Genomic DNA, 23,102 nt, shown 5'->3' with positions numbered 1-23,102 from the left:
CCCCTTGTTACACAATATATCTACAATACCTGAACTCTATGGCTTCTCGTTCCCCAAACATTCAAATTGAATAACCAGCTATGGTTACCACAATACAGGGAGGACACTCAAATCTAGAAACCGTGTTTTTCCTGGACCAGCGAAGATATTTTTTAAATGCTTCCAACAAAGGTTTTCTGCACTGCCTTGGCTCTAAGGCCTAGAAGCCTGTTTGCTGTAAACTTGGCCTCCAGGCTGGAAACTGTCCTGTCCACTTTCTGAGACTGCTAGATGGTAACTGCATCTCTTGCTTCTCAGGGTCTGGTCAATTATACCTTTGTTGGTCTTTGATTATGCCGTCTGTGTATTTGTCCGTTTGCCCCCATCAACTTCCTTGACTATACATTAACATATTAGGTGTTAGGTGAATTGGACATTCTGAATTCTCCTGTGTACCTGAACAGGTGCCGTAATCTGGCGATTCGGGAATTTTCACAGTAACTTCATTGCAGTGTTAATGTAAGCCTACTTGTGACAATAATAAAGATTATTATGTATATCTCAGGAACCTTCCCACCTGTTTACAATCTGTTTTTCCTCCATAAGCTATTCGCACTTGATTATCTAATCCGCCATTCAAAACTCGTTACGGGGAGAGGCCCTTTGAATACAGTCTACTGCTGTCTCCAGGCTGATTCATGACACTTATAACTTAGCGGTCAGGTTGCTTGCAATCAGTTGTCAAATGAAGAGGGAAAAATACACTGAAGTTGTAAAGTCCAGGATAAAGCATGAACTATGCCAATATATATCATGACATGAACTATACCCATATATAAAACTCTCTTTACATTGACAGACAAGTATGATTTTTTAAATAAATAAATTTAGAGTACCCAATTCATTTTTTCCAATTAAGGGGCAATTTAGCGTGGCCAATCCACCTAGTCTGCACATCTTTGGGTTGTGGGGGTGAAACCCACGCAAACACGGGGAGAATGTGCAAACTCCACATGGACGGTGACCCAGAGCAGGGATCGAACCTGGGACCTCGGCGCCGTGAGGCTGCAGGGCTAACCCACTGCACCACCGTACTGCTTGACAGACAAGTATGATTGATCTCTCTCATTCTTCACCCGGCGTACTTGCTGTCCGAGGTTGCTTAGTCAGACTTAAGCCATGATTTTACAGCACTATGGGACAAGGTTAGGGGGTAGATCCCAAGAGCTACCTTAGTCGTACAGCTGTTACCATTATTCTGCATTCCACACTAGTCACCGAGCCAGTTAACCGAGACCCTCTATGATTGATAGTCATTCAGATTGTGTTTTTTGAATGGTTTTCAGAGCCACCATATTCAGATGTACAAACGCGTCTAACAGCTCAGGGTACACCGATGAAGTTAATGACATATTTTTGCTTGCCGTGACGTACACCACCAACTTATGGTCTTCTCTGAGGACTGCAATGATAATTGTCTTGCACATATCCCCACTCACCCTCCAACAATCATAGACTTTATGATAAATAACAGTGCAGTCCAAAATCAATGCTGCTCAACATTTTATTGCAGATTTAATAAACAAAAGCACTGAAACCAGCCAAGTTAATCTATCTGTCTTATGTGACAATAATACTAATTAAAAGAATCACTAAATATGGTCTAGACTCAAAGTTGTTTGGGCGTTTGTTATTGACCGTAAAGCACTCCTCGGCATGTGAAAGGAGCTTCGTAAAGGCAAGCTTTTATTCCAATTTATCTTTCCATTCCTCCTCCTGTAATCTACCTTTTAAAGTACAAATAATTATATTTCATTCCAGAATCCTCTTTGGGAAGCAACACTCCTCTTCGTGAGCAGTAGCAGACTGCCTATATTTCCCCCCTGAAAGTAACCCACCAACAAAATTGCTTTGAAACTCCGTGCTCTCATGTCCAACCCTGACTTTGTTATCAAACCTGTCGACAAGGTGGTGTCTGGCGTACCGGCCTCCACCTTGGAGGGGCTGAGTGCCAACTCCCAGAAACTCCTTCCTACCTCCCCATAGACCATGACCTTGTCAATGAACATCAACTTCCAGGACTGTAACTGACTTCTCGCCAGAGATTTTCCCTCCACAGCCTCCAACCTCAAAGTCCTCCAACCATGAATAGCCTGCTTCTACCTCCTTCCCAAAATCCACTGAGAGGACTGCTCTGCTAGCGCCATTGCTTCAGCCTGTTCCTGCCCCACAGAACTAACTTATAGAATCAGAAGAGGTTTACAGCATGGAAACAGGCCCTTCAGCCCAAGTTGTCCATGCCACCTAGTCTTTACAAATAAGCTAGGCCCAAATCCCTCCATACCCATCTTTTTAAAAAATATAAATTTAGAGTACCCAATTATTTTGTTTTTCCCAATTAAGGGGCAATTTAGCATGGCCAGTCCACCTACCCTGCACATCTTTGGGTTGTGGGAGGGAAACCCACGCAGACACGGGGAGAATGTGCAAACTCCACACGGACAGTGACCCAGGGCCGGGATTCGAACCCGGGTCCTCAGCGCCATAGGTAGCAGTGCTAACCACTGCACCACGTGGCGCCCCCATACCCATATAACTGTCTAAATGCTTTTTAAAAGACAAAATCGTACCCACCTCTACTACTGCCTCCAACAGCTCGTTCCAGACACTCACCGCCCTCTGTGTGAAAAACCTTCTTCCTATTGTGACTCTATTTTCTGTTGCAACATCGCATGCAAATGCCAAACCTTGATTTTTGCGCTTGCAGATTAACCGGGAAATCACCACAAAAGTTATTGTGCCAATCATGAAGTCGGAAATAAATATTTCAGGAAGACCTCCGTTAAGAAGCCGTAACTGTCATTTCCACGTACGGGAAATGTCATTTCCACAAAAGGGAAATGTTCCTGAGCCTTTCAGCAAGAGAACATGTCAATAACGAAGACAATAAATTGTACACTGCTTTAAATAAAACATTTGGCACAGAATGTCAATACTCTTGTCTGAGTGTATCATTATAAAGCGCTGTAATTTAGCAGCCTGAGGAAACACTCCACAACAGAGGTAATGGTCACTAATTGGACATTCTAACCACCTACGTAAATGGCAGAAATTAGTATTAATGTAAAGGCCTCTTGTGCCCCATATAATTCGAAAAGTGTCGATCAGACTTTTAATAAAAAAGATAAAAACAATATTTACACCTCCTTAAAATGTAGATCCCTTGTCGCAAAAGCAAATATTTTATTTTCATCCAAAACACTGTTTTGTTCCTGTCTTATCATCGCCATTTTCTTTTAATAAGCCAGCTTCCAGCTTTCACAGCGCAAGTGAAACTAACGGTAACATAATTTGAACCAAAGATTCCTCTATTGTTTCCCGGACTATGAATCCACATTTCCCTGATCGATTATGGTCATTAACTCCATGCCTCATTCGCAAAATGCATTTCTGGTGATCCACACAGTTATCTCTCGTCTCCCGTCCCCTTCCTCCTGACTTGCGAAGCGGTTCCAAAAAATTTTATCAGTCGTTATTCACGCGCAGTTCACACTGTTCAAAGTTTTTCTGGAATTGCAAAAGGGACTTTTCAACTTAAGACTGATTTTTAAAGAAGTTAATTTTGATGCCAGGTAATGTGGAGATCCCAGAGCTGCATCAACATCAAACTGCCCAAGCAGCTACGTACCAGAGGCAGTTAAGTTCAGTAAAGGACAATTACCTAATTAAGTTGAGACTGTACTTCCCCAGCCCAAATAGTGCCTTGGTACCACAGCCAAATTATTTAACGCATGAATTATTTAAGATACAATGACCTCAGTTGGCATGTCAATGCAAGCTTCAAAAAAGCACCATGTAGTCAAAATCAAAAAGGTTTCATGAAGGGATATGCAAGCTCCTGCAAATCAATTATCTTCCAGCACCGCAGTTCTAACTATTCATTCATTTCATTGTGAAAAAAAAAACTTTAAGATCATGTCATCGCGTATGATTTTTATATCATAATTAACAGCTAATGAAGCTTCTCGGGGAAGTGAGAAAAATAGTCTTTCAAAGTTTCAACACTTGAACTGATTGAAGATCTGGTGATAAGTGCAGGCAGTTTCTGCAGCCGTGACTCTGTATCACTCTTCCGGTATTTGCCGGGTTCCTAGGTGACGCAGTAGTTTCTGTTCTCGCTTCTCCCTCATTCGTTCCTTGAAGTCTTCCAGCTCTTTCCGCTGTGATCGGGAGGAAGAAAAAGCAGCATCAGAGTCGATGCTAAGGTTGTGCAGTAAATTAAAGAGATGCGGGCTTTTTAAAGATTAATATAAAAGAAACTATGCATTGTGGTATTGTGTTGTGACATATTGTTGATACACCTAAGCTCATTGTATCTCGCAAAGCAATAACACTATCTCAGCGAGAAGGAATCTAATTTACTTAGAAAAGTTCAACAATGTCAATCTAAGAATGATAGTTGCTGTCCCATCTGGAGCGGTGATGAAAATAAATGAATGCCAAGAGATGTTAGACAGGAAATTAGAAAGCATTCTGCAGACGTTTTCTTTGAAAAATCTGTCTCTCTTCTTGCTGAGGGCTACTGGGTATAGAATTATTTTTTAGTTATTGAAATTTAAGAACTGGAATCCGGAATGAGCCATTCAGCTCCACGAACCTGCTCTGCCATTCAATAAGATTATGGTTGATCTTCCACCTAAACCTCCTTCCAGCGCTTTCTCCCTATCCCTGGATTCACTTAGCGTCCAAAAAGATATTGATCTGTCTAGAATGAGTCATCCAAGACTGGAAGCTCAACAACTCCCATCTTCGCTGCTCGCAGGGCATTCTGGGGGCATCGCACGGAAAGACAAAATCAAGAATCTCTTTCAAGGGCACAGCTCCCAAGGATGCTCCATACATCCAGCAAAGACTTCACTGGCTCAGGCACATTCGCAGGATAGAAGGTGGTCACATATCTAAGGATTTCCTGCATGGCAAGGCAGCCGGGACCAGATGACCAGTCGGACACCCATGGCTCCACTTGAAGGATGCTTGCAAGCATGACATGAAGGCACCAAACATTAGTTCTTTCACATGTCAGCCGAAAGCTGATGACGGAGGGAAATGGACCCATGCAGACACGGGGAGAATGTGACCCCGGAATATGTTTCTTCTCTCAGCAGACCCTTATTGTAGCTTTGGCTCTGCTACGCTGTTGTTCTGGGTCCTCAGCGCCGTAGGCAGCAGTGCTAACCACTGCGCCACGCCCTGCCCTGAATATACTTAATGACCCAGCCTCCAGCTCTTTGCGGTAAAGAATTCCACAAATTCACTACCCTCTGAGTGAAGAAATTCCTCCTCATCTCTGTCTTAAATGGATGGCCCCTTACTCTGAGATTATTTCCTCCATCCCAGATTAATCATGAGTCCCTCCAAGGCAAGTATATCCTTCCTTAGCTAACAAGTCCAAAACTATATGCTCCAAGTGTTTTCTCACTAAGACTTTACATAACTGCAGTAAGATGTCTTCACTCTTTTATTCCAAATCCTTCGGAATAATGTTTTCCCAATTGCTGGCTGTACCTGCATGTTAACCTTCTGCAATTTGGATACAATGACCCAGGGCCCTATGAACAACTAAATTGCTCAGCTTCTGCCCACTTAAAATAAATATTTTGCATCTCTATTATTCCTTGAATAATTGATATCTTCACACTTTCCATTTTATACTCCATCTGCCAAGGCCTTGTCCACCCCCTAACCTGTCTACATCCATTTGCAGGCCTGGAAAAGCCTAACGAGTTGCTGTCAGGAAGCTTTTAATTTGTACATTTCAAAGGTAACAACGCTGAGATGTTTTGCTTCCACCTAATTCTCTTACCTCTCTGAAGTTCCTCTCGGGTCATTCTGAAGAAGCAAAAGATTGATACCTGTGGCTACCTTTCTTTACATGAACTTACAGCATCACAACCGCTCTTGTCTGTTTGATTGATCCCGGTATGACTGCTTCACTGTTGAAGTTCTTCTCATTCTCTCAAGCCCCAAACGTGCCCTTCAGCTTTATGGTTTTGAAATCATGCCTCATTTCACCATTTTGATTATTTACCAGAACTGCAAATCTCCTGCCATCAATTTCCACAAGCTTTTGCAATATTAACAAGTATTTATAGCAGTGACAGGCCATTCAGCACAACAGATCATGCGTTTTTTTTATACTCCAACGGCACCTTCTACATCCCTCGTCATCTCACCCCATCAACATATCCCTTTGCCCTTGCGTTTATCTAGCTTCCCCTTAAATGTATCTTTGCTACTTAATGTCAACTACTCCTTGTTTAGTCAGCGGACCTCTCCCCGACAATGAGTCTTTGTTTGGTCTGCACCAGAGCTGCAGCCTGCATGGTTTTGGCCACTCCACTGATGTTGGGTGGTTGCACAGGGTCTTGGCCAATCTGAAAAAGGAGATCAAAGCTGGGTGGTCTAGCAGCGGGCTCTATGATGAGAGAGTGGTTGCTGGTAGATATTTCCGTCGGCCAATCCTGCCATAGGTCCTCAGCTGGTACTCCTCTTCACGGTGGCGTGAGGGAAGGTGTATAGGGCTGTTGGTTTGAGGAGGGCCTTGAATATGAGCAAGCTTGGATTGGAGTAGACCTTCCCCAATAGCGTACGTGTTGCAATTACTCTCCTGATCTGCGTGTGCGTGGGTAGAGGAGGGGGGTGTGGGGAGGGGGCAGAGAATGGGGCAACGCTGTTCAGGACTGGAAGCCAGGGGTAAAGTTTTTCTTCAGTTGAGAGGTCACCCCTATCAGGAAAGTTTGAACAGGCTGGGTCTCTTTTGTCCAGAAAAGTGAAATCTCAGGGATGACCAGATCAGAGTAAGATTATGAAAGCATTTGATAGGGTAGACATAGAGAACAGGTTTCTACTTACGGGGGGCCTAGAAATAGAGGTTACGATTATGAGGTAGTCATTTACAAATCCAACTGAGAATTTAGGAAAAAAACTCTTTCCCCATCAATAATGTGGGAGACAGGCTGCAAAAGTTAAATGCAGAAGTCAAAAGCCATCTTATTTTTCTATTGTAGGCAAAACGCATGCACTTAAAGAAATTAATCCGTAACCACCCCTCCACCCGCAACGACAAAAATTGCAACCATTCTGCAGCTGTTACAGGTAAATGCCAAGTACCAGCATGGGAATTTCATTCAAAATGCCAAGTGAAATCAAAAAGTTTAACTGCTGTTAGAAATGCAAGTAGCAATTTATGAGGTGGGCTGAAATGTTCACTGTCCGTCTATAGCAAGATAATCGTATGGCCCAAACATTCAGGAGTTCAGATACTTACACGCATCTTCTCTTCTGGCGGATAAATCTCTCTCTGAAAAGTACAAAGTGGAAATGGTGCTCAACAATATAGAAGGCATGTTACAAACTCATAGTAAACATATCCCTCACAAAATATATAATTTCCCATAGTTTATGAAACCCAGCAGGAGGCTGGAATGAAGAGGCGAGGGGATTTACAAGCAGATAGCGAAAATTAGGGAATGAGTTTAGATCCCAAACTCTGGAACTCCTCCACATTTTGACCCTCCTTTAAGATGTCACTGCAATCCTCTCACTTTGATTGCGCTTTTGGTCAAATGCCCTGATATCACTTTCTTTGATGGTATTAATATTTTCTGATTAGAAAGTGAAGCATTGACAGGTGGTCTAGTTACTTAAAAGGCACGACATAAATGTAAATAGTTGTTGCTGTAATATAACGCCGTTTTATGCCAGGGCGAGATCAAACACAGGCTGGGTGATTTCTTTACCCAGCCCCTACGTTCAGATCGTAAGCACGACGCTGAAGTTCAAGTCATTCACCAAGTCAATTCTCCATTTTGCTAACACTGCCCCCCCAATACTAGTCCATTGCAGCTGAAGGAATAGTCCTGCACCCTTGGATTAGGCATTTTACAGCCTTTTGATCTCAATACTGAGATCAACCACTTTTGATGCCGACTACAGTTCTGGGACAACACGTGCTGCTGTAAGGGGATCAGGAGTTATGGGGAGAAGGCAGGAGAATGGAGGTGAGGAACATATCGAATGGTGGAGCAGACCAATGGGCCAAATGACCTAATTCTGCTCCTATATCTTATGGTAACCATCGTCTCTGGACTCATGTTTGCTTTCTGATCCCATTGCAACAACTTGAATTTCTGCAGAGCCTCTAAATGTAGCAATATGTCCCAAGGCTCTTCACAGGAGCATAATCAAACAAAGCCTGACACCCACATAGGGAGATATTTGGACCGATGACCAAATGTATGGTCCAGGTGGTAAATTTTAAAAACCGTCTAATAAGGGGGAATGTTAGAAGAGGAGGGAATTTCAGAGCTTTGGACTCTGGCAGCGGAAGGTAGAGCTCCCAATGGCAGGGCTTTCCGCCAGGTGCATGTTAAGAGCCTAGAGACCAATTAAATGAGGTAAACTGGCTGTTGGTCGTCAGGTTCCCATAGGCAGCACTGGGGGCCAACCTGCTGCTGCTTTCATGCTGGAACGCCTCTTTGGCTGACCCTAAGCTTTGAAAGCTCATTTGCCGTCCTTATTTTGATGATCAGCAGTCTTCAGGCCAATTAAGGGGCCATCCGTGAAACTCACAATGAGTAACTGCTCCTCTGGTGGGGATGGTGGGAGGGGTGGTAAGCAGAGTAGGCTGTGCAAGTCCAGAATCGAAAAACAATCCCAACCTCTGTGTGCCACCCACTGAGGGAACACCGTGTCCCAGGCATCCTTTATTGCCAACCTGGAAACGTACACGGCCGTGGACAATTCAACCATTGATCTTTGTCTTGAGGTGGGGATTACTAACACAAAGCTCGATGCGTGGCATAGATGGCTAAACCTCAACGGAGCACCTCAAATGCCAATACGTGTACACGTTTGCATGTCATCTTTGAATGATTGCAAAGTACAGTCTGTCACTCGCTGACCTTTCTTTTGATTACATATTCTTCAAAGTACTCCGCTTGATTGGAGACCCAAAACACCGTCACCGGGAATGACAGGTACAGGAACATCTAATGAAAAAGAAAGTAGCAAAATCAGAGATAATCTGCTGCATGATCTATAGCGACTGCTTTGTCTCCCAAAGAATTGCCTAGATTTGCATAATTGTGTCAGTCTCACATTGGAGTGCAGGCTATCAAGAATGTATTTATACATTTTATTGGTTAATTGACTCAACTAATTACTTACTTTGAATGCAGTGACTTACATATGACAGAAAATGCAGCTAATTAATATCAGCAATGCCTCACGAGCAACAAAGAGGGAAATTCAGTTTTATTTTTGGACAATGTTAGCCTGGACACTGGATCATCTCACCTAGGGAAGCACAACTCTAACATTGCATTACGTGGGTGGCAGGATAGCACAGTGGTTAGCACTGCTGTTTCACACGCCAGGGTCCTGGGTTCGATTTGCGGCTTGGGTCACTGTCTGTGCCGAGTCTGCACATTCTCCCCGTGTCTGCGTGGGTTTCCTCCAGGTGCTCCGGTTTCCTCCCACAGTCGCGAAGGACGTGCTTGTTAGGTGAATTGGGCCTTCTGAATTCTCCCTGTGTACCCGAACAGGCGCCGGAATGTGGCGACTAGGGGATTTCCACAGTAACTTCATTGCAGTGTTAATGTGAGCCTACTTGTGACACTAATACAGATTATTATTACATTATGTCCCTGGTGTGGGATTCAAACTTTCAACCTTCCAAGTCAGATGCGAAAACACCCATCAGTTTAATCAGAGGCAGCACGGTGGTGCAGTGGGTTAGCACTGTGGCCTCAAGACGCCAAGGTCCCAGGTTTGATCCCGGCTCTGGGTCACTGTCCATGTGGAGTTTGCACATTCTCCCCGTGTTTGGATGGGTTTCGCCCCCACAACCCAAAGTTGTGCAGGGCAGGTGAATTGGCCACGCTAAATTGCCCCTTAATTGGAAAAAATGAATTGGGTACGCTAAATTTAAAAAAGTTGGCAGAAATCAGACTTATATCCCAGATTGTATAGCCAGCTCCAATGCTGGCAGTAGTTATAATGCAAGTGTGAAAAATACATTTTTTCATTTGCTGTAGAGAGTGTTTTCTTTTTAAGAGTCAATATAGAACATAGAACATTACAGCGCAGTACAGGTCCTTCAGCCCTCGATGTTGCGCCGACCTGTGAAACCACTCTAAGGCCCATTTACACTATTCCCTTATCGCCCATATGTCTATCCAATGTCCATTTGAATACCCTTAGTGTTGGCGAGTCCACTACTGTTGCAGACAGGGCATTCCACACCCTTACTACTCTCTGAGTAAAGAACATACCTCTGACGTCTGTCTTGTATCTATCTCCCCTCAATTTAAAGCTATGTCCCCTCGTGCTAGACATCACCATCCGAGGAAAAAGGCTCTCACTGTCCACCCTATCCAATCCTCTGATCATCTTGTATGCCTCAATTAAGTCACCTCTTAACCTTCTTCTCTCTAACGAAAACAGCCTCAAGTCCCTCAGCCTTTCCTCATAAGATCTTCCCTCCATACCAGGCAACATTCTGGTAAATCTCCTCTGCACCCTTTCCAATGCTTCCACATCCTTCCTATAATGCGGCGACCAGAATTGCACGCAATACTCCAAATGCGGCCGCACCAGAGTTTTGTACAGCTGCAACATGACCTCATGGCTCCGAAACCCAATCCCTCTACCAATAAAAGCTAACACACCGTACGCCTTAACAACCCTCTCAACCTGAGTGGCAACTTTCAGGGATCTATGGACATGGACACCGAGATCTCTCTGCTCATCCACACTGCCAAGAATCTTACCATTAGCCCAGTACTCTGTCTTCCTGTTATTCCTTCCAAAATGAATCACCTCACACTTTTCTGCATTAAAACTCCATTTGCCACCTCTCAGCCCAGCGCTGCAGCTTATCTATGTCCCTCTGTAACTTGTAACATCCTTCCGCACTGTCCATATATTCCAATGCCACATCAAGGTATCAAACCACATTCCCAGTTCAAACATAATTTACTGTATATCGTTCTATTCTTCTGTCACATAATAACGTGGGCACACACCACAAACCTAAAACTCATCCTATCCTTCCACCACAGACGAAAGCTATGCAAATCTTGCTTGGGCTATTTTGACAATACTGACCCATTATTTATTCGCCTTAAGAGTTTGAAAATGAAAGATATAATTTCTTTCCCCAAAATGCTCTTTTTGTGTTTCAATTGGATTTCAGTCAATTACCATCCACATTCAACAAAATGTTTTAATTGAATTCTGCCCATTTATAACCTTACTGGAAATTCCTGTAATGTACATTTGGTTAATCCAAAACCTGCTTTAGCACATAAAGCAGAAAGACACAATGGCCCAGGTATGTGAAAGTCAATACCTGTGGACATAAGAACTAGCTCAATAAAATATTTGTTCACGGTTAAATGGAAATAAATTCTCCTTTGTGCATTCCCTTAATGCTAACATAGAAGGAAACATCTGACCATTGTTTTTTTTAAAATCTTTATTAGTGTCACAAGTAGGCTTACATTAACACTGAAATTAAGTTACTGTGAAGATCCCCTTGTCGCCACACTCCGTCGCCTGTTCAGGTACAAGGAGGGAAGATTCAGAATGTCCAAATTACCTAACAGCACGTCGTTCGGGAGTGGTGGGAGGAAACCGGAGCACCCGGAGAAAACTCACGTAGACATGGGGAGAATGTGTAAACTCCACAGTTACCCAAGGCCGGAATTGAACCCAGGTCCCTGGCGCTGTGAGGCAGCAGTGCTAATCACTGTGGCACCCACAGTGCTCTTCTTACTAAAATCAGCACTCTTCTTGCATTGTAAATGTGTAAACGAATGTATTATAATTCACTGCAATCATCTCAGTTTATAACATTATAATTTAGCTTCCTGGCTTTCTTTCCCAACGATGAATTGTAACTCAAGTATCTATCTTTCCCCTCCCTCAAGGGGAGTCAACCTTCAAGCAAATGCTTACTCCCCCCCCTCCCATATACACTGACAACAATATGAAGTCTTACAACACCAGGTTAAAGTCCAACAGGTTTGTTTCAAATCACTAGCTTTCAGAACACAGCTCCTTCCTCAGGATTCATCTGATTCAATCCATGTGCACTGATCGTAAAATCATAGAATTTACAGTGTAAAGTACGTCCAATGGCTATTCGGCCCATGGAATCTGCACCGGCCCTTGGAAAGAGCACCCTACCTAAGCCCACACCCCATCCCCGTAACCCCACCCAACCTTTTTGGACACCAAGGGCAATTTAGCATGGCCAATCCACCTAACCTGCATATTTTTGGACTGTGGGAGAAACCGGAGCACCGGGAGGAAACCCACACAGACACGGGGGAGAAAGTGCAAACTCTGCACAGCCAGTGAGCCAAGCCGGGAATCGAACCTGTGACCCTCTAGCTGTGGAACAACTGTGCTAGCCACTATGCTACCGTGATGGATTTGAATCTCACAGTTCTCTCAGATACTGTGATCATGATCATTCGCATTGTGCCTGAACAGTATGGATCTTTTTTAAAATTTAAGAATTAAATTTTAAGCAGCACGGTAGCACAAGTGGCTAGCACTGTGGCTTCACAGCGCCAGCGTCCCAGCTTCGATTCCCCGCTGGGTCACTGTCTGTGTGGAGTCTGCACGTTCTCCCCGTGTCTGCTTGGGTTTCCTCCGGGTGCTCCGATTTCCTCCCACAGTCCAAAGACATGCAGGTTAGGTGGCTTGGCCATGATAAATTGCCCTTAGTGTCCAAAATAAAGTTTAGGAGGGGTTATTGGGTTATGGGGATAGAGTGGAAGTGAGGGCTTAAGTGGGTCGGTGCAGACTTGATGGGCCGAATGGTCTCCTTCTGCACTGTATGTTCTATGTAATTATGTAAAATAAAAACATACATGAAATTGGGAACTGAGTCTGTCACAGACTAAGTAATACCATGGGATCTGCAAAGGATCTCGCCGAACAATGCGAATTTCTGGTGGCGATTAATAAAATAATGCCGTTTAACTGTTATTAATGGCTACTTATCCCAACATGATTCAAAGTGCCGCACGCAGGGGTGACATGAAAAAATAAGATTCAAAAATCATTCAAGAACAACAAAGGGACAAATGACACATGAGAAATTATCAAAAACACAGAGAAGAATATCAAAGATGAAATACAAATGAAAGCATTAAAATAGTCACTTTTTGTAGAAATACGAGGCACAAAGGCTCACCAATAAAGAAAGCTTTTCCCTTAAATATTTTATCAATGGTTGACCATGAAAAATTTATTCAAGAAACAAAAGATGTAACCCCTGTGATTGTAGCAGTGATTAGTCATCAAGCAATAGCAAAAACAAATGATTTCTCTGCTCAAGGTCTCACCTTTTCACCCCTTTGAAGTTCGTGTTTGTTATGAAAGAACCATAGAATCGCTACAGTGCAGAAGGAGGCCATTCAGCCCATCAAGTCTGCATCCACCTTCTGAAACAGCAACCTACCTAGACCCATTCCCTTATCCCATCTCCACAACCCCACCGAACCGGCACATCTTTGGACACTAAGGGGCGATTTGGCATGGCCAATCCACCTAACCCGCACATCTTTGGACTGTGGGAGGAAACCGGAGCACCTGGAGGAAACCCATGCAGCCGTGGGGAGAACATGCAGACTCCACAGTCACCCAAGGCCGGAATTGAACCCGGGTCCTAGGTGCTGTGATGCAGTTGCTCCAACCACTGTGCCATCTTATAGAATTCCTACATTGTAGGAGGAGGCCAGTGCGTCTGCACTGACCCTCAGAAAGAGCATCCTACCTAGGCCCACTCCCCTGCCCTATCCCTGTAACTTAACCTGTACATCCTTGGACACTAAGGGGCAATTTAGCATGGCCAATTCACGTAACATGCACTTCTTCGGACTGTGAGATGAAACCATGCAGACATGGGGAGAAAGTGCAAACTCCACACGGGCAGTCACCCAAGGCCAGAATTGAACCCGGGTCCCTGGCGCTGTGAGGCAGCAGTGCTAAACACTGTGCCATCGTGCCTCGGTGAAAGACAGCTACATCTAAGCAGCTATCAAAGCAGTTCCGACCACTCTCTGGGTGAACAGGTTTCTCCCCAATTCCCTCAAGCCCTGATGCAGGACCTGAACCTGGAACCCTGGGTGAGCAATGCGGCCCAACGGAGCAGCCGCAGCCAACGCGAGGAAGTTCTTTCGGTCATAATCTGTTGTAGGAAATACAAGAGGTCATCAACCTGAAAGGTAAACCGGGATCAAATCAAGGTATTCGGCGCCGTGAGGTAGTAGTGCTAACCAGTGCACCGCCTTGCCACCCTCAGATTTTCATTATCGATCCCTTTATTCACACCTGGTTCTGATCTTTCACGTTTAGTTCGAGATCCCGTACCCTTTGATGCAGTACTAGGAACTGCAAAAAAATGACCCGACAGTTTGATGATTCAGTTTGGCTGGTTGACGAAAAGGAGGGCATACAGATTCTGCTGCAGTGTATTCTGCCCCAACAGTTTATATGAGAAACACTACAGCAGTGCATGCATGGAGCGATCTGCCTGGACTCGTACGCAGAGCAAAACTTTTCACTGTACCTCGGTACAGGTGACAACAAATAAATCAAAATCGAGGGTTTGAATCCAAAGAGGGAACCTGCTTTTATTGATCTGTGTGCGCGCACGCACGCATATTTTGTTATTTCCTCCCCTTTTGGGGCAGCACGGCAGCACAGTGGTTAGCACTGCTGCATCACGACGCTTAGGACCCGGGTTCGATTCCCGGCTAGGGTGACTGTCTGTGTGGAGTCTGCACGTTCTCCCCGTGTCTGCGTGGGTTTCCTCCGGGTGCTCCGGTTTCCTCCCACAAGTCCCGAAAGACGTGCTGTTAGGTGAATTGGACATTCTGAATTCTCCCTCCGTGTACCCGAACAGGCGCCGGAGTGTGGCGACTTGGGGCTTTTCACAGTAACTTCATTGCAGTGTTAATGTAGCATTCCTAGCATTGTTTGGCATCTTTGAATTTGTCTATATATGTGTTTCTGGAACATACCTCTTCATTCACCTGAGGAAGGAGCAGCGCTCCGAAAGCTAGTGACATCGAAACAAACCTGTTGGACTTTAACCTGGTGTTGTAAGACTTCGTACTGTGCTCACCCCAGTCCAACGCCGGCATCTCCACATCAGTGTTAATGTAAGCCTACTTGTGACACTAATAAAGATGATTATTTTCTCTGCTGCTCTGAGTTTAATGATGGGTTTCAGCCTGCTGCCATTTTCCAGCATTTCCTCAGCCTGGGGGTGATACCTCCACCCTGGCCTCCCCTCACTATCACTGCGAGGGGACTCCCCTCACTGTCACTGCGAGGGGACTCCCCTCACTGTCACTGCGGGAGGCCTCCCCTCACTGTCACTGCGGGAGGCCTCCCCTCACTGTCACTGCGGGAGGCCTCCCCTCACTGTCACTGCGGGAGGCCTCCCCTCACTGTCACTGCGGGAGGCCTCCCCTCACTGTCACTGCGGGAGGCCTCCCCTCACTGTCACTGTCGGGGCCTCCCCTCACTGTCACTGCGGGGGGGCCTCCCCTCACTGTCACTGCGGGGGGGCCTCCCCTCACTTTCACTGCAGGGGGGCCTCCCCTCACTATCACTGCAGGGGGGCCTCCCCTCACTATCACTGCAGGGGGCTCCCCTCACTATCACTGCAGGGGGCTCCCCTCACTATCACTGAAGGGGGCTCCCCTCACTATCACTGCGGGGGGGACTCCCCTCACTGTCACTGCGGGGGGACTCCCCTCACTGTCACTGCGGGAGGCCTCCCCATACTATCACTGCGGGGGAACTCCCCTCACTGTCACTGCGGGGGGACCCCCCCACTGTCACTGCGGGAGGCTTCCCCTCACTGTCACTGCGGGGGGGGCTCCCCTCACTGTTACTGCGGGGGGGCCTCCCCTCACTGTCACTGCGGGGGGGCCTCCCCTCACTGTCACTGAGGGGGGCCTCCCCTCACTGTCACTGAGGGGGGGCCTCCCCTCACTGTCACTGAGGGGGGGCCTCCCCTCATTGTCACTGAGGGGGGGCCTCCCCTCACTGTCACTGAGGGGGGGCCTCCCCTCACTGTCACTGAGGGGGGGCCTCCCCTCACTGTCACTGAGGGGGGGCCTCCCCTCACTGTCACTGAGGGGGGGCCTCCCCTCACTGTCACTGAGGGGGGGCCTCCCCTCACTGTCACTGAGGGGGGGCCTCCCCTCACTGTCACTGCGGGGGGGCCTCCCCTCACTGTCACTGCGGGGGGGACTCCCCTCACTGTCACTGCGGGGGGGACTCCCCTCACTGCCACTGCGGGGGGGCCTCCCCTCACTGTCACTGCGGGGGGGACTCCCCTCACTGTCACTGCGGGGGGGACTCCCCTCACTGTCACTGCGGGGGGGACTCCCCTCACTGTCACTGCGGGGGGGACTCCCCTCACTGTCACTGCGGGGGGGACTCCCCTCACTGTCACTGCGGGTGCGGGGGGGACTCCCCTCACTGTCACTGCGGGGGGACTCACCTCACTGTCACTGCGGGGGGACTCCCCTCACTGTCACTGCGGGGGGACTCCCCTCACTGTCACTGCGGGGGGACTCCCCTCACTGTCACTGCGGGGGGACTCCCCTCACTGTCACTGCGGGGGGACTCCCCTCACTGTCACTGCGGGGGGGCCTCCCCTCACTGTCACTGCGGGGGGGCCTCCCCTCACTGTCACTGCGGGGGGGCCTCCCCTCACTGTCACTGCGGGGGGGCCTCCCCTCACTGTCACTGCGGGGGGGCCTCCCCTCACTGTCACTGCAGGGGGGGCCTCACCTCACTGTCACTGCGGGGGGGCCTCCCCTCACTGTCACTGCGGGGGGGCCTCCCCTCACTGTCACTGAGGGGGGGCCTCCCCTCACTGTGGGGGGGACTCCCCTCACTGTCACTGCGGGGGGGACTCCCCTCACTGTCACTGCGGGGGGACTCCCCTCACTGTCACTGCGGGGGGGCCTCCCCTCACTGTCACTGCGGGGGGGGACTCCCCTCACTGTCACTGCGGGGGGGACTCCCCTCACTGTCACTGCGGGGGGGACTCCCCTCACTGTCACTGCGGGGGGACTCCCCTCACTGTCACTGCGGGGGGACTCCCCTCACTGTCACTGCGGGGGGGGGGCCTCCCCTCACTGTCACTGCGGGGGGGCCTCCCCTCACTGTCACTGCGGGGGGGAGGACTCCCCCCACTGTCACTGCGGGGGGCCTCCCCTCACTGTCACTGCGGGGGGGAGGACTCCCCTCACTGTCACTGCGGGGGGGCCTCCCCTCACTGTCACTGCGGGGGGGACCTCCCCTCACTGTCACTGCGGGGGGGCCTCCCCTCACTGTCACTGCGGGGGGGCCTCCCCTCACTGTCACTGCGGGGGGGCCTCCCCTCACTGTCACTGCGGGGGGGCCTCCCCTCACTGTCACTGCGGGGGGGCCTCCCCTCACTGTCACTGCGGGGGGGCCTCCCCTCACTGTCACTGCGGGGGGGGTGGGGGGGGAGGACTCCCCTCACTGTCACTGCGGGGGGGGCGCGGGGGGGCTGGATCTATCTATCTCTCTCTCTCCCTCCCTCCCTCCCGCCCGCCCGAGCTCGCTCTCCCCCCGCTCCCCGCGGGAGAACTCTCCCTCTCCCCATCCCGCCCCCCCCCCCGCCGATCTCTCTCCGCGCGGGGCCGGAAGATTTACCCGGAATATCTCCAGCTTCACTCCTCCCATCTTCAGGCCCAGCCAGCGCCTCCCGTATCGGCGGCTGCCATTGGCCTCCGGGCCCGGCCAATCCGGCCGCTCCCTCCGCGCACCCACCTGTTACGCGGCCGCTGATTGGCTCGGCTCTGGCGGCCGGTGACCATGGAGACGGCCTCACCTCCTCCAGTGGGTGAGTGTGTGCCCGGGTAGGGAGGGTATGGGGTGCCTGGGTGGGGTGCCCCCGGCTGATGAGGGGTGCCCCGGTGAGGAGGAGGTGTCCCGGTGAAGAGGGGGTGCCCCAAAGAGGAGGATGTGCCCGGGTGAGGAGGAGGTGTCCGGGTGAGGAGGGGGTGCCCCGGTGAAGAGGAGGTGCCCGGGTGAGGAGGATGTGCCCGGGTGAGGAGGAGGTGCCCGGGTGAGGAGGATGTGCCCGGGTGAGGAGGATGTGCCCGGGTGAGGAGGAGGTGCCCGGGTGAGGAGGAGGTGCCCGGGTGAGGAGGAGGTGCCCGGGTGAGGAGGGGGTGCCCCGGTGAAGAGGGGGTGCCCCAAAGAGGAGGGTGTGCCCGGGTGAGCAGCAGGTGCCCGGGTGAGGAGGAGGTGCCCGGGTGAGGAGGAGGTGCCCGGGTGAGGAGGATGTGCCTGGGTGAGGAGGAGGTGCCCGGGTGAGGAGGAGGTGCCCGGGTGAGGAGGAGGTGCCCGGGTGAGGAGGAGGTCCCCGGGTGAGGAGGAGGTCCCCTGGTGAGGAGGTGCCTGAGTGAGGGTGTGCCCAGGTAAGTAGGAGGTGCCCAGATATGGGGGTGCCCAGGTGAGGGAGTGCCTATGTGAGGGTGTACCCAGGTGAGTAGGAGGTGCCCGGGTAAGGGTGTGCCTGGGTAAGGAGGAGGTGCCTGGGTGAGTGGTGCCCGGGGGAGGGTGTGCCCAGGTGAGGACACAGTGCTCAGGTGAGGGCAAAGTGTTTGGGTGAGGAGGTGTACAGGACAGGAGGATTCGCACCCAGTGAAACCACAAGGCTCGGGGTTAGGGGCCCCCTTTCCAAAGACAAATTGAAAGTAATCAAATCTAACAAAAGAAAATTTTTGAAAGGGAATGGGATGAGCCGCTGAAGGGGAAACCAGTTGACGGGTATAGGAACGTAGGATATAGGAACACGAGGTGGCCATTCAGCCCTTCGAGCCTGCTTTGTCATTCATTATGATCATAGACAATCATTCAACTCAATGGCCTGATGCCCCCCCCCCCATATCCTTTGATCTCCTTCACCCCCACATGCTATATTCAACTGCCTCTTGAAAACATACTGGGTGGAATTCTCCATCCATTGGGATTCTCCTTTCCCGTGGGCAGTGCACCCCCGCCCGGTGGCGCGTGGTGGCTTCAATGGGAAATCCAATGGCATGCACTTTTCATAATCTCTCAGGACATCCCAAAGCACTGTACAGCCACTTTGAAAGTGCAGTCACTGTGGAATGTAGGAAATGTGGCAGCCAATATATTCACAGCAAGTTCCGACAAGCAATTGTATGGATAATGACCAGATGTATTCTGTTTTTGTGAGGGAGGTTGAGGAATATGTATTGGCCAGGACACTGGGACTTCAAATAGCGCCACAGTATCTTTCACATCCACCTTCGGTGGCAATCAGCGTCTCGGTTTTACATCTCACCCAAAAGGCAGCATCCCTAACAATGCTGCACTACCTCAGTACTCCATTGGAATATCTATTTATCCCCCAATCAACTTGACAAAAAACTATGTAAAGACCTAGTTAAACCAAACTTGACCAGTCCTGCACACCTTAGGAAGAATATATTGGCATTGGAGGGAGTACAGCATAACAATGATATCTGGTCTCCAAGGGGCCTGAACATTCACCACCACACTCCTCCGTCTGGCTGAACTTGTCCTCTCACTGAACAATTTTGCCTTTAACATGTCCCATTTCCTCCAAACCAAAGGTGTGGCTATGGGTACCCATATGGGTCCCAGTTTTGCCTGTCTTTTTATGGGGATGTGGAACATTCCTTATTCCAGTCCTACTCTGGCCCCATCCCACAACTGTTTTATATCGGTACATCAACTAGTTATTCGGTGCTGCTTCATGTTCCTGTCTGGACTTGGAAAAATGTATTAATTTCACTTCCAATTTCCACCCCTCTTATCACCTTAACATGGTCCATCTCTGACACTTCCCTTCCTTGACCTTTCTATTCCAATTTCTGGGGTAATCTGTCCACTAGTATCCATTACAAACCCACTGACTACCTTGACTACAGCTTTTCACACCCCACATCCTGTAAGGACTCCATCCATTCTCCCAGTTCCTTTGCATCCGTTGCATCTGTTCCGATGATGCCACTTTCCAAAATGGTGCTGCTGCCACGTTTTCATTCTTCCTTAATTGTGGTTTCTCACCCACTGTGGTCGACGAGGCTTTCAATCATATCCAACCCATCTCCCGTACCTCTGTTCTCACCTCTTCCCCTCCCTCCCAGCACCAGGATAGGGTCCCCCCTTGTCCTCATTTTTCACCAGCATCCGCATTCAAAGAATCATCCTTCACCTGTTCTGCCAACTCCAGCATGATGCACCACCAAATACATCTTCTCCTCACTCCCCCTGTCAGCATTTCACAGGGACCATTCCCTCTGAGATACCCTGATCCACTCCTCCAATACCCTCAATACTTCACCCTCTTTGGGCAGCACGGTAACACAGTTGTTAGCACAGTTGCCTCACAGCTCCAGGGTCCCAGGTTCAATTCCCGGCTTGGGTCACTGTCTGTGTGGAGTCTGCACGTTCTCCCCGTGTTTGCGTGGGGGTTTCCTCCAGGTGCTCTGGTTTCCTCCCACAGTCCAAAGATGTGCAGGTTAGGTGGATTGGCCATGCTAAATTACCCTTAGTGTCCAAAATAAAAGGTTAAGTGGGGTTACTGGGTTACGGGGATAGGGTGGAGGCTTGGCCTTGAGTAGGGTTCTCTCTCTAAGGGCCGGTGCAGACTCGATGGGCCGAATGGCCTCCTTCAGCACTGTAAATTCTATGAAATTCCCATGCAATCACAGGAGTAACATTTACCCCTATACCTCCTACCTGCTCTCCATCCCAGGGCCGAAACACTTTTTTGCTTCACATGCACCTCCTTCAATCTGGCCTATTGCATTCGCTGCTCCCAGTGCTGTGTACTCTAGATCTTGGGGTTGCAAAAAGGCACCATAAAAATGATCAAGATGGCTGGATGCTCTACACAAAATGTCTGCCCTTTATCTGTGGTTTAAGTACAAGCAAAATTAGTTATCAGTACTTGCTTATTATTGCAGAAGCACCACCAGTAAAAGTTTTTTTTTTGCACTACACGCACTGTTCTCACTGCGGGGTGGTCTCGGAGACCAGAAGGTCTGACTTGCACCTCCTCTAAAGTCATACTTGTTACATTCCTATTGATGTGTTGGGTAGACTGGGTCGATGTGGACTGCACTTGATGCAGTGTTGCGAGAGACAGACCTCCAACACTTGATAAGATGCAACACAATTTTATTTAACATCTAAACTATTATACATGTTCAACTGTGGGTTGACACTATGCTGACTTGACTGGAGACCTGATACTAGCCTAACCAGACTTACTAGCTACCACATGGTGTTTGCACTGGCCAGCTCACTAACTCTGACTGTCCCAGAGGCTGGGTCCCGAGAGAGCGGGAAAACTGGTGCCCTCTGGCTTTATAGTGGTTGTGTCCTGTCTGGTGATTGGCTGCTCTGTTCTTTGTGCTTACTGGTCATCCTGTGTGTCAATCACTGCCTGTCTGCACTCCATTATGTACATAGATGTATATTATGACACCTATGATAGCTGAAACATTCTGCAGGGATTTTCAGGAATGTACAATCAGGAGTACTGATGAGATACGAGTTGAACGTGACAGTTGCTCCAAAGGCAGGCAGTGCTGGTTTAGGAGAATGAAATCTGTTTGGTCCGCGCCCCCAGATGCAGATATCCCAACTTACTTTATGTTCCCCTGAAGGAAGAGCTATATTATAAATGGGCTGTTGAAGACATTTTCAACAGGCAAGGTTGATTATGTTTAAAGGTTTATGAGTAGGGAGAAAACAGGGAGGGAAAGAAGGAAGGGAGGGAGGGAGGATGGGAGGAAATGGAGGGAGGGAAGTGAGGGAGAAAGATAGGAAGGAAGTGAGGGAGGAAGGATCGACTGAGGGAGGTAGGAAGAGGGAGAATGGGAGGAAAAGAATGAAGGAAAGGGAGGCAGGAAGGAAAGAATGGGAGGGGCGAAGGGAGGAGTCAGGAAGGACGGAGGGAGGAAGAGGGAAGGAAAGGAAGAATAAAAGGATTGATGATGAACAGAAGGGTGGAAGCAAGAAAGGGTAAGGGAGGAAGACAGGGAGAGAGTGAGAGCAAGGAAAGAAGGAAGGGAGGGAGTCAGGAAGGAGGGAGTGAGGAAGTGGAAGGAAAGGAAGAATAAAGGGAATAATGATGAAAGGGAGGGTGGAAGAAAGGAAGGATAAGGGAGGAAGAAAGGGAGGGAGGGAGAGTGAGAGGAAGGAAAGAAGGAAGGGAAGAATAATGGGAGGAAGGACGCAAAGAATAAAGTGGGTGGGAGGAAGCTGGGGAGGGAGGACTCCCATAAACTACAATGATATAACGACCAGGTAATCTATTTTGTAATGTTGATTGAGGGATCAATATTGGCCAGGACACTGGGGATAGCTCTTCTTCGAAATAGTGTGTGGGATCTTGTCCATCTCTCTGAGCAGGCAGATGGGGCCGCGATCTAACATTTCAACCAAATGATAACCTCGGTGCGGTGGTTGAAAATAGTGAACAGGCTTCTGGGGCACATTCTGGTGAGCACCACATACCTGCTGATGCACATCAGGTGGAGGCAGGAACGTCCAGGCGAGACAGCAGTCGGAGGTCTGCTGGGTTCCAAGACCCAACTGGGTCCCAATCAGATGCTGAGCCTCTGGAATAGGTTTACCCGGAGCTGATGCAGACGATGGGGTGCGGCCTTGAGATTCAGAAGGGGATGGAGTGACCCTCCAGTGGGTCCATAGCCGATTGGAGGAGTCCCAGAGGTTGCGGGCGCAGGTGATGGCGACGGCAATGCGCGGCACCGAGGCCAACCCTGCCAGGGTGGCGACCGTAGTGGAAAGCCTGGTCATGACATCAGCAGCATGAGTGGAGGTGTCCCAAGGCGTGGCTCAGTTGGTGATGTCCATGGCCGACGCCGCGACATTATGTCCCAGTCACTGGGGGATGTTACCCAGTATCAGGTGGAGCTTCATGAGATGCTGCGGAGCATATCCCAGACTCAGGTGAACATAAC

General features: G+C 49.0%; 1 protein-coding gene and 1 long non-coding RNA gene across 4 annotated transcripts in view; one reads left to right on the top strand and one right to left on the bottom strand.

Annotated features, from left to right (window-relative positions):
* Positions 1-1,529: 1,529 nt before the first annotated feature.
* Positions 1,530-17,866, bottom strand: pet100 (PET100 cytochrome c oxidase chaperone). Of its 2 annotated transcripts, none has more exons than XM_072491067.1 (4): positions 17,764-17,866; positions 8,943-9,029; positions 7,307-7,339; positions 1,530-4,199 (listed from the first exon to the last, which is right to left on the bottom strand). In XM_072491067.1, exons 1-4 carry the CDS (start codon positions 17,791-17,793, stop codon positions 4,104-4,106), a joined length of 246 nt encoding a protein of 81 aa, XP_072347168.1. In that variant the 5' UTR covers positions 17,794-17,866; the 3' UTR covers positions 1,530-4,103. The 2 variants fall into 2 exon arrangements, with proteins under 2 accessions (XP_072347168.1, XP_072347167.1); XM_072491066.1 differs by lacking the exon at positions 17,764-17,866 and adding an exon at positions 13,401-13,528.
* Positions 17,867-17,917: 51 nt separating this feature from the next.
* Positions 17,918-23,102, top strand: part of LOC140403279 (uncharacterized) — a 77,238-nt gene continuing 72,053 nt past the window's right edge. For both annotated transcript variants that reach the window (XR_011938276.1, XR_011938273.1), the window contains exon 1: positions 17,918-17,953. This is a non-coding gene — a long non-coding RNA (uncharacterized lncRNA). The remainder of the gene's footprint in view (positions 17,954-23,102) is intronic.

The sequence above is a fragment of the Scyliorhinus torazame genome, chromosome 27 (assembly GCF_047496885.1).
Source record: "Scyliorhinus torazame isolate Kashiwa2021f chromosome 27, sScyTor2.1, whole genome shotgun sequence".
Lineage (NCBI taxonomy): Eukaryota > Metazoa > Chordata > Chondrichthyes > Carcharhiniformes > Scyliorhinidae > Scyliorhinus > Scyliorhinus torazame.
Note: the sequence above shows the minus strand (reverse complement) of the source record. Positions and strands in the feature narration are given on the sequence as shown.

Coding starts and splice junctions, on each gene's coding strand:
- pet100 (XM_072491066.1), bottom strand. CDS start 13,472: ATGGCCTCCTTCTGCACTGTAGCGATTCTATGGTTCTTTCATAACAAA. Junction 9,030..13,400: donor AACTTCAAAGGGGTGAAAAG/GTGAGACCTTGA, acceptor CTTTTTCATTAG/ATGTTCCTGTACCTGTCATT. Junction 4,200..7,306: donor CGCCAGAAGAGAAGATGCGT/GTAAGTATCTGA, acceptor TCCCGATCACAG/CGGAAAGAGCTGGAAGACTT.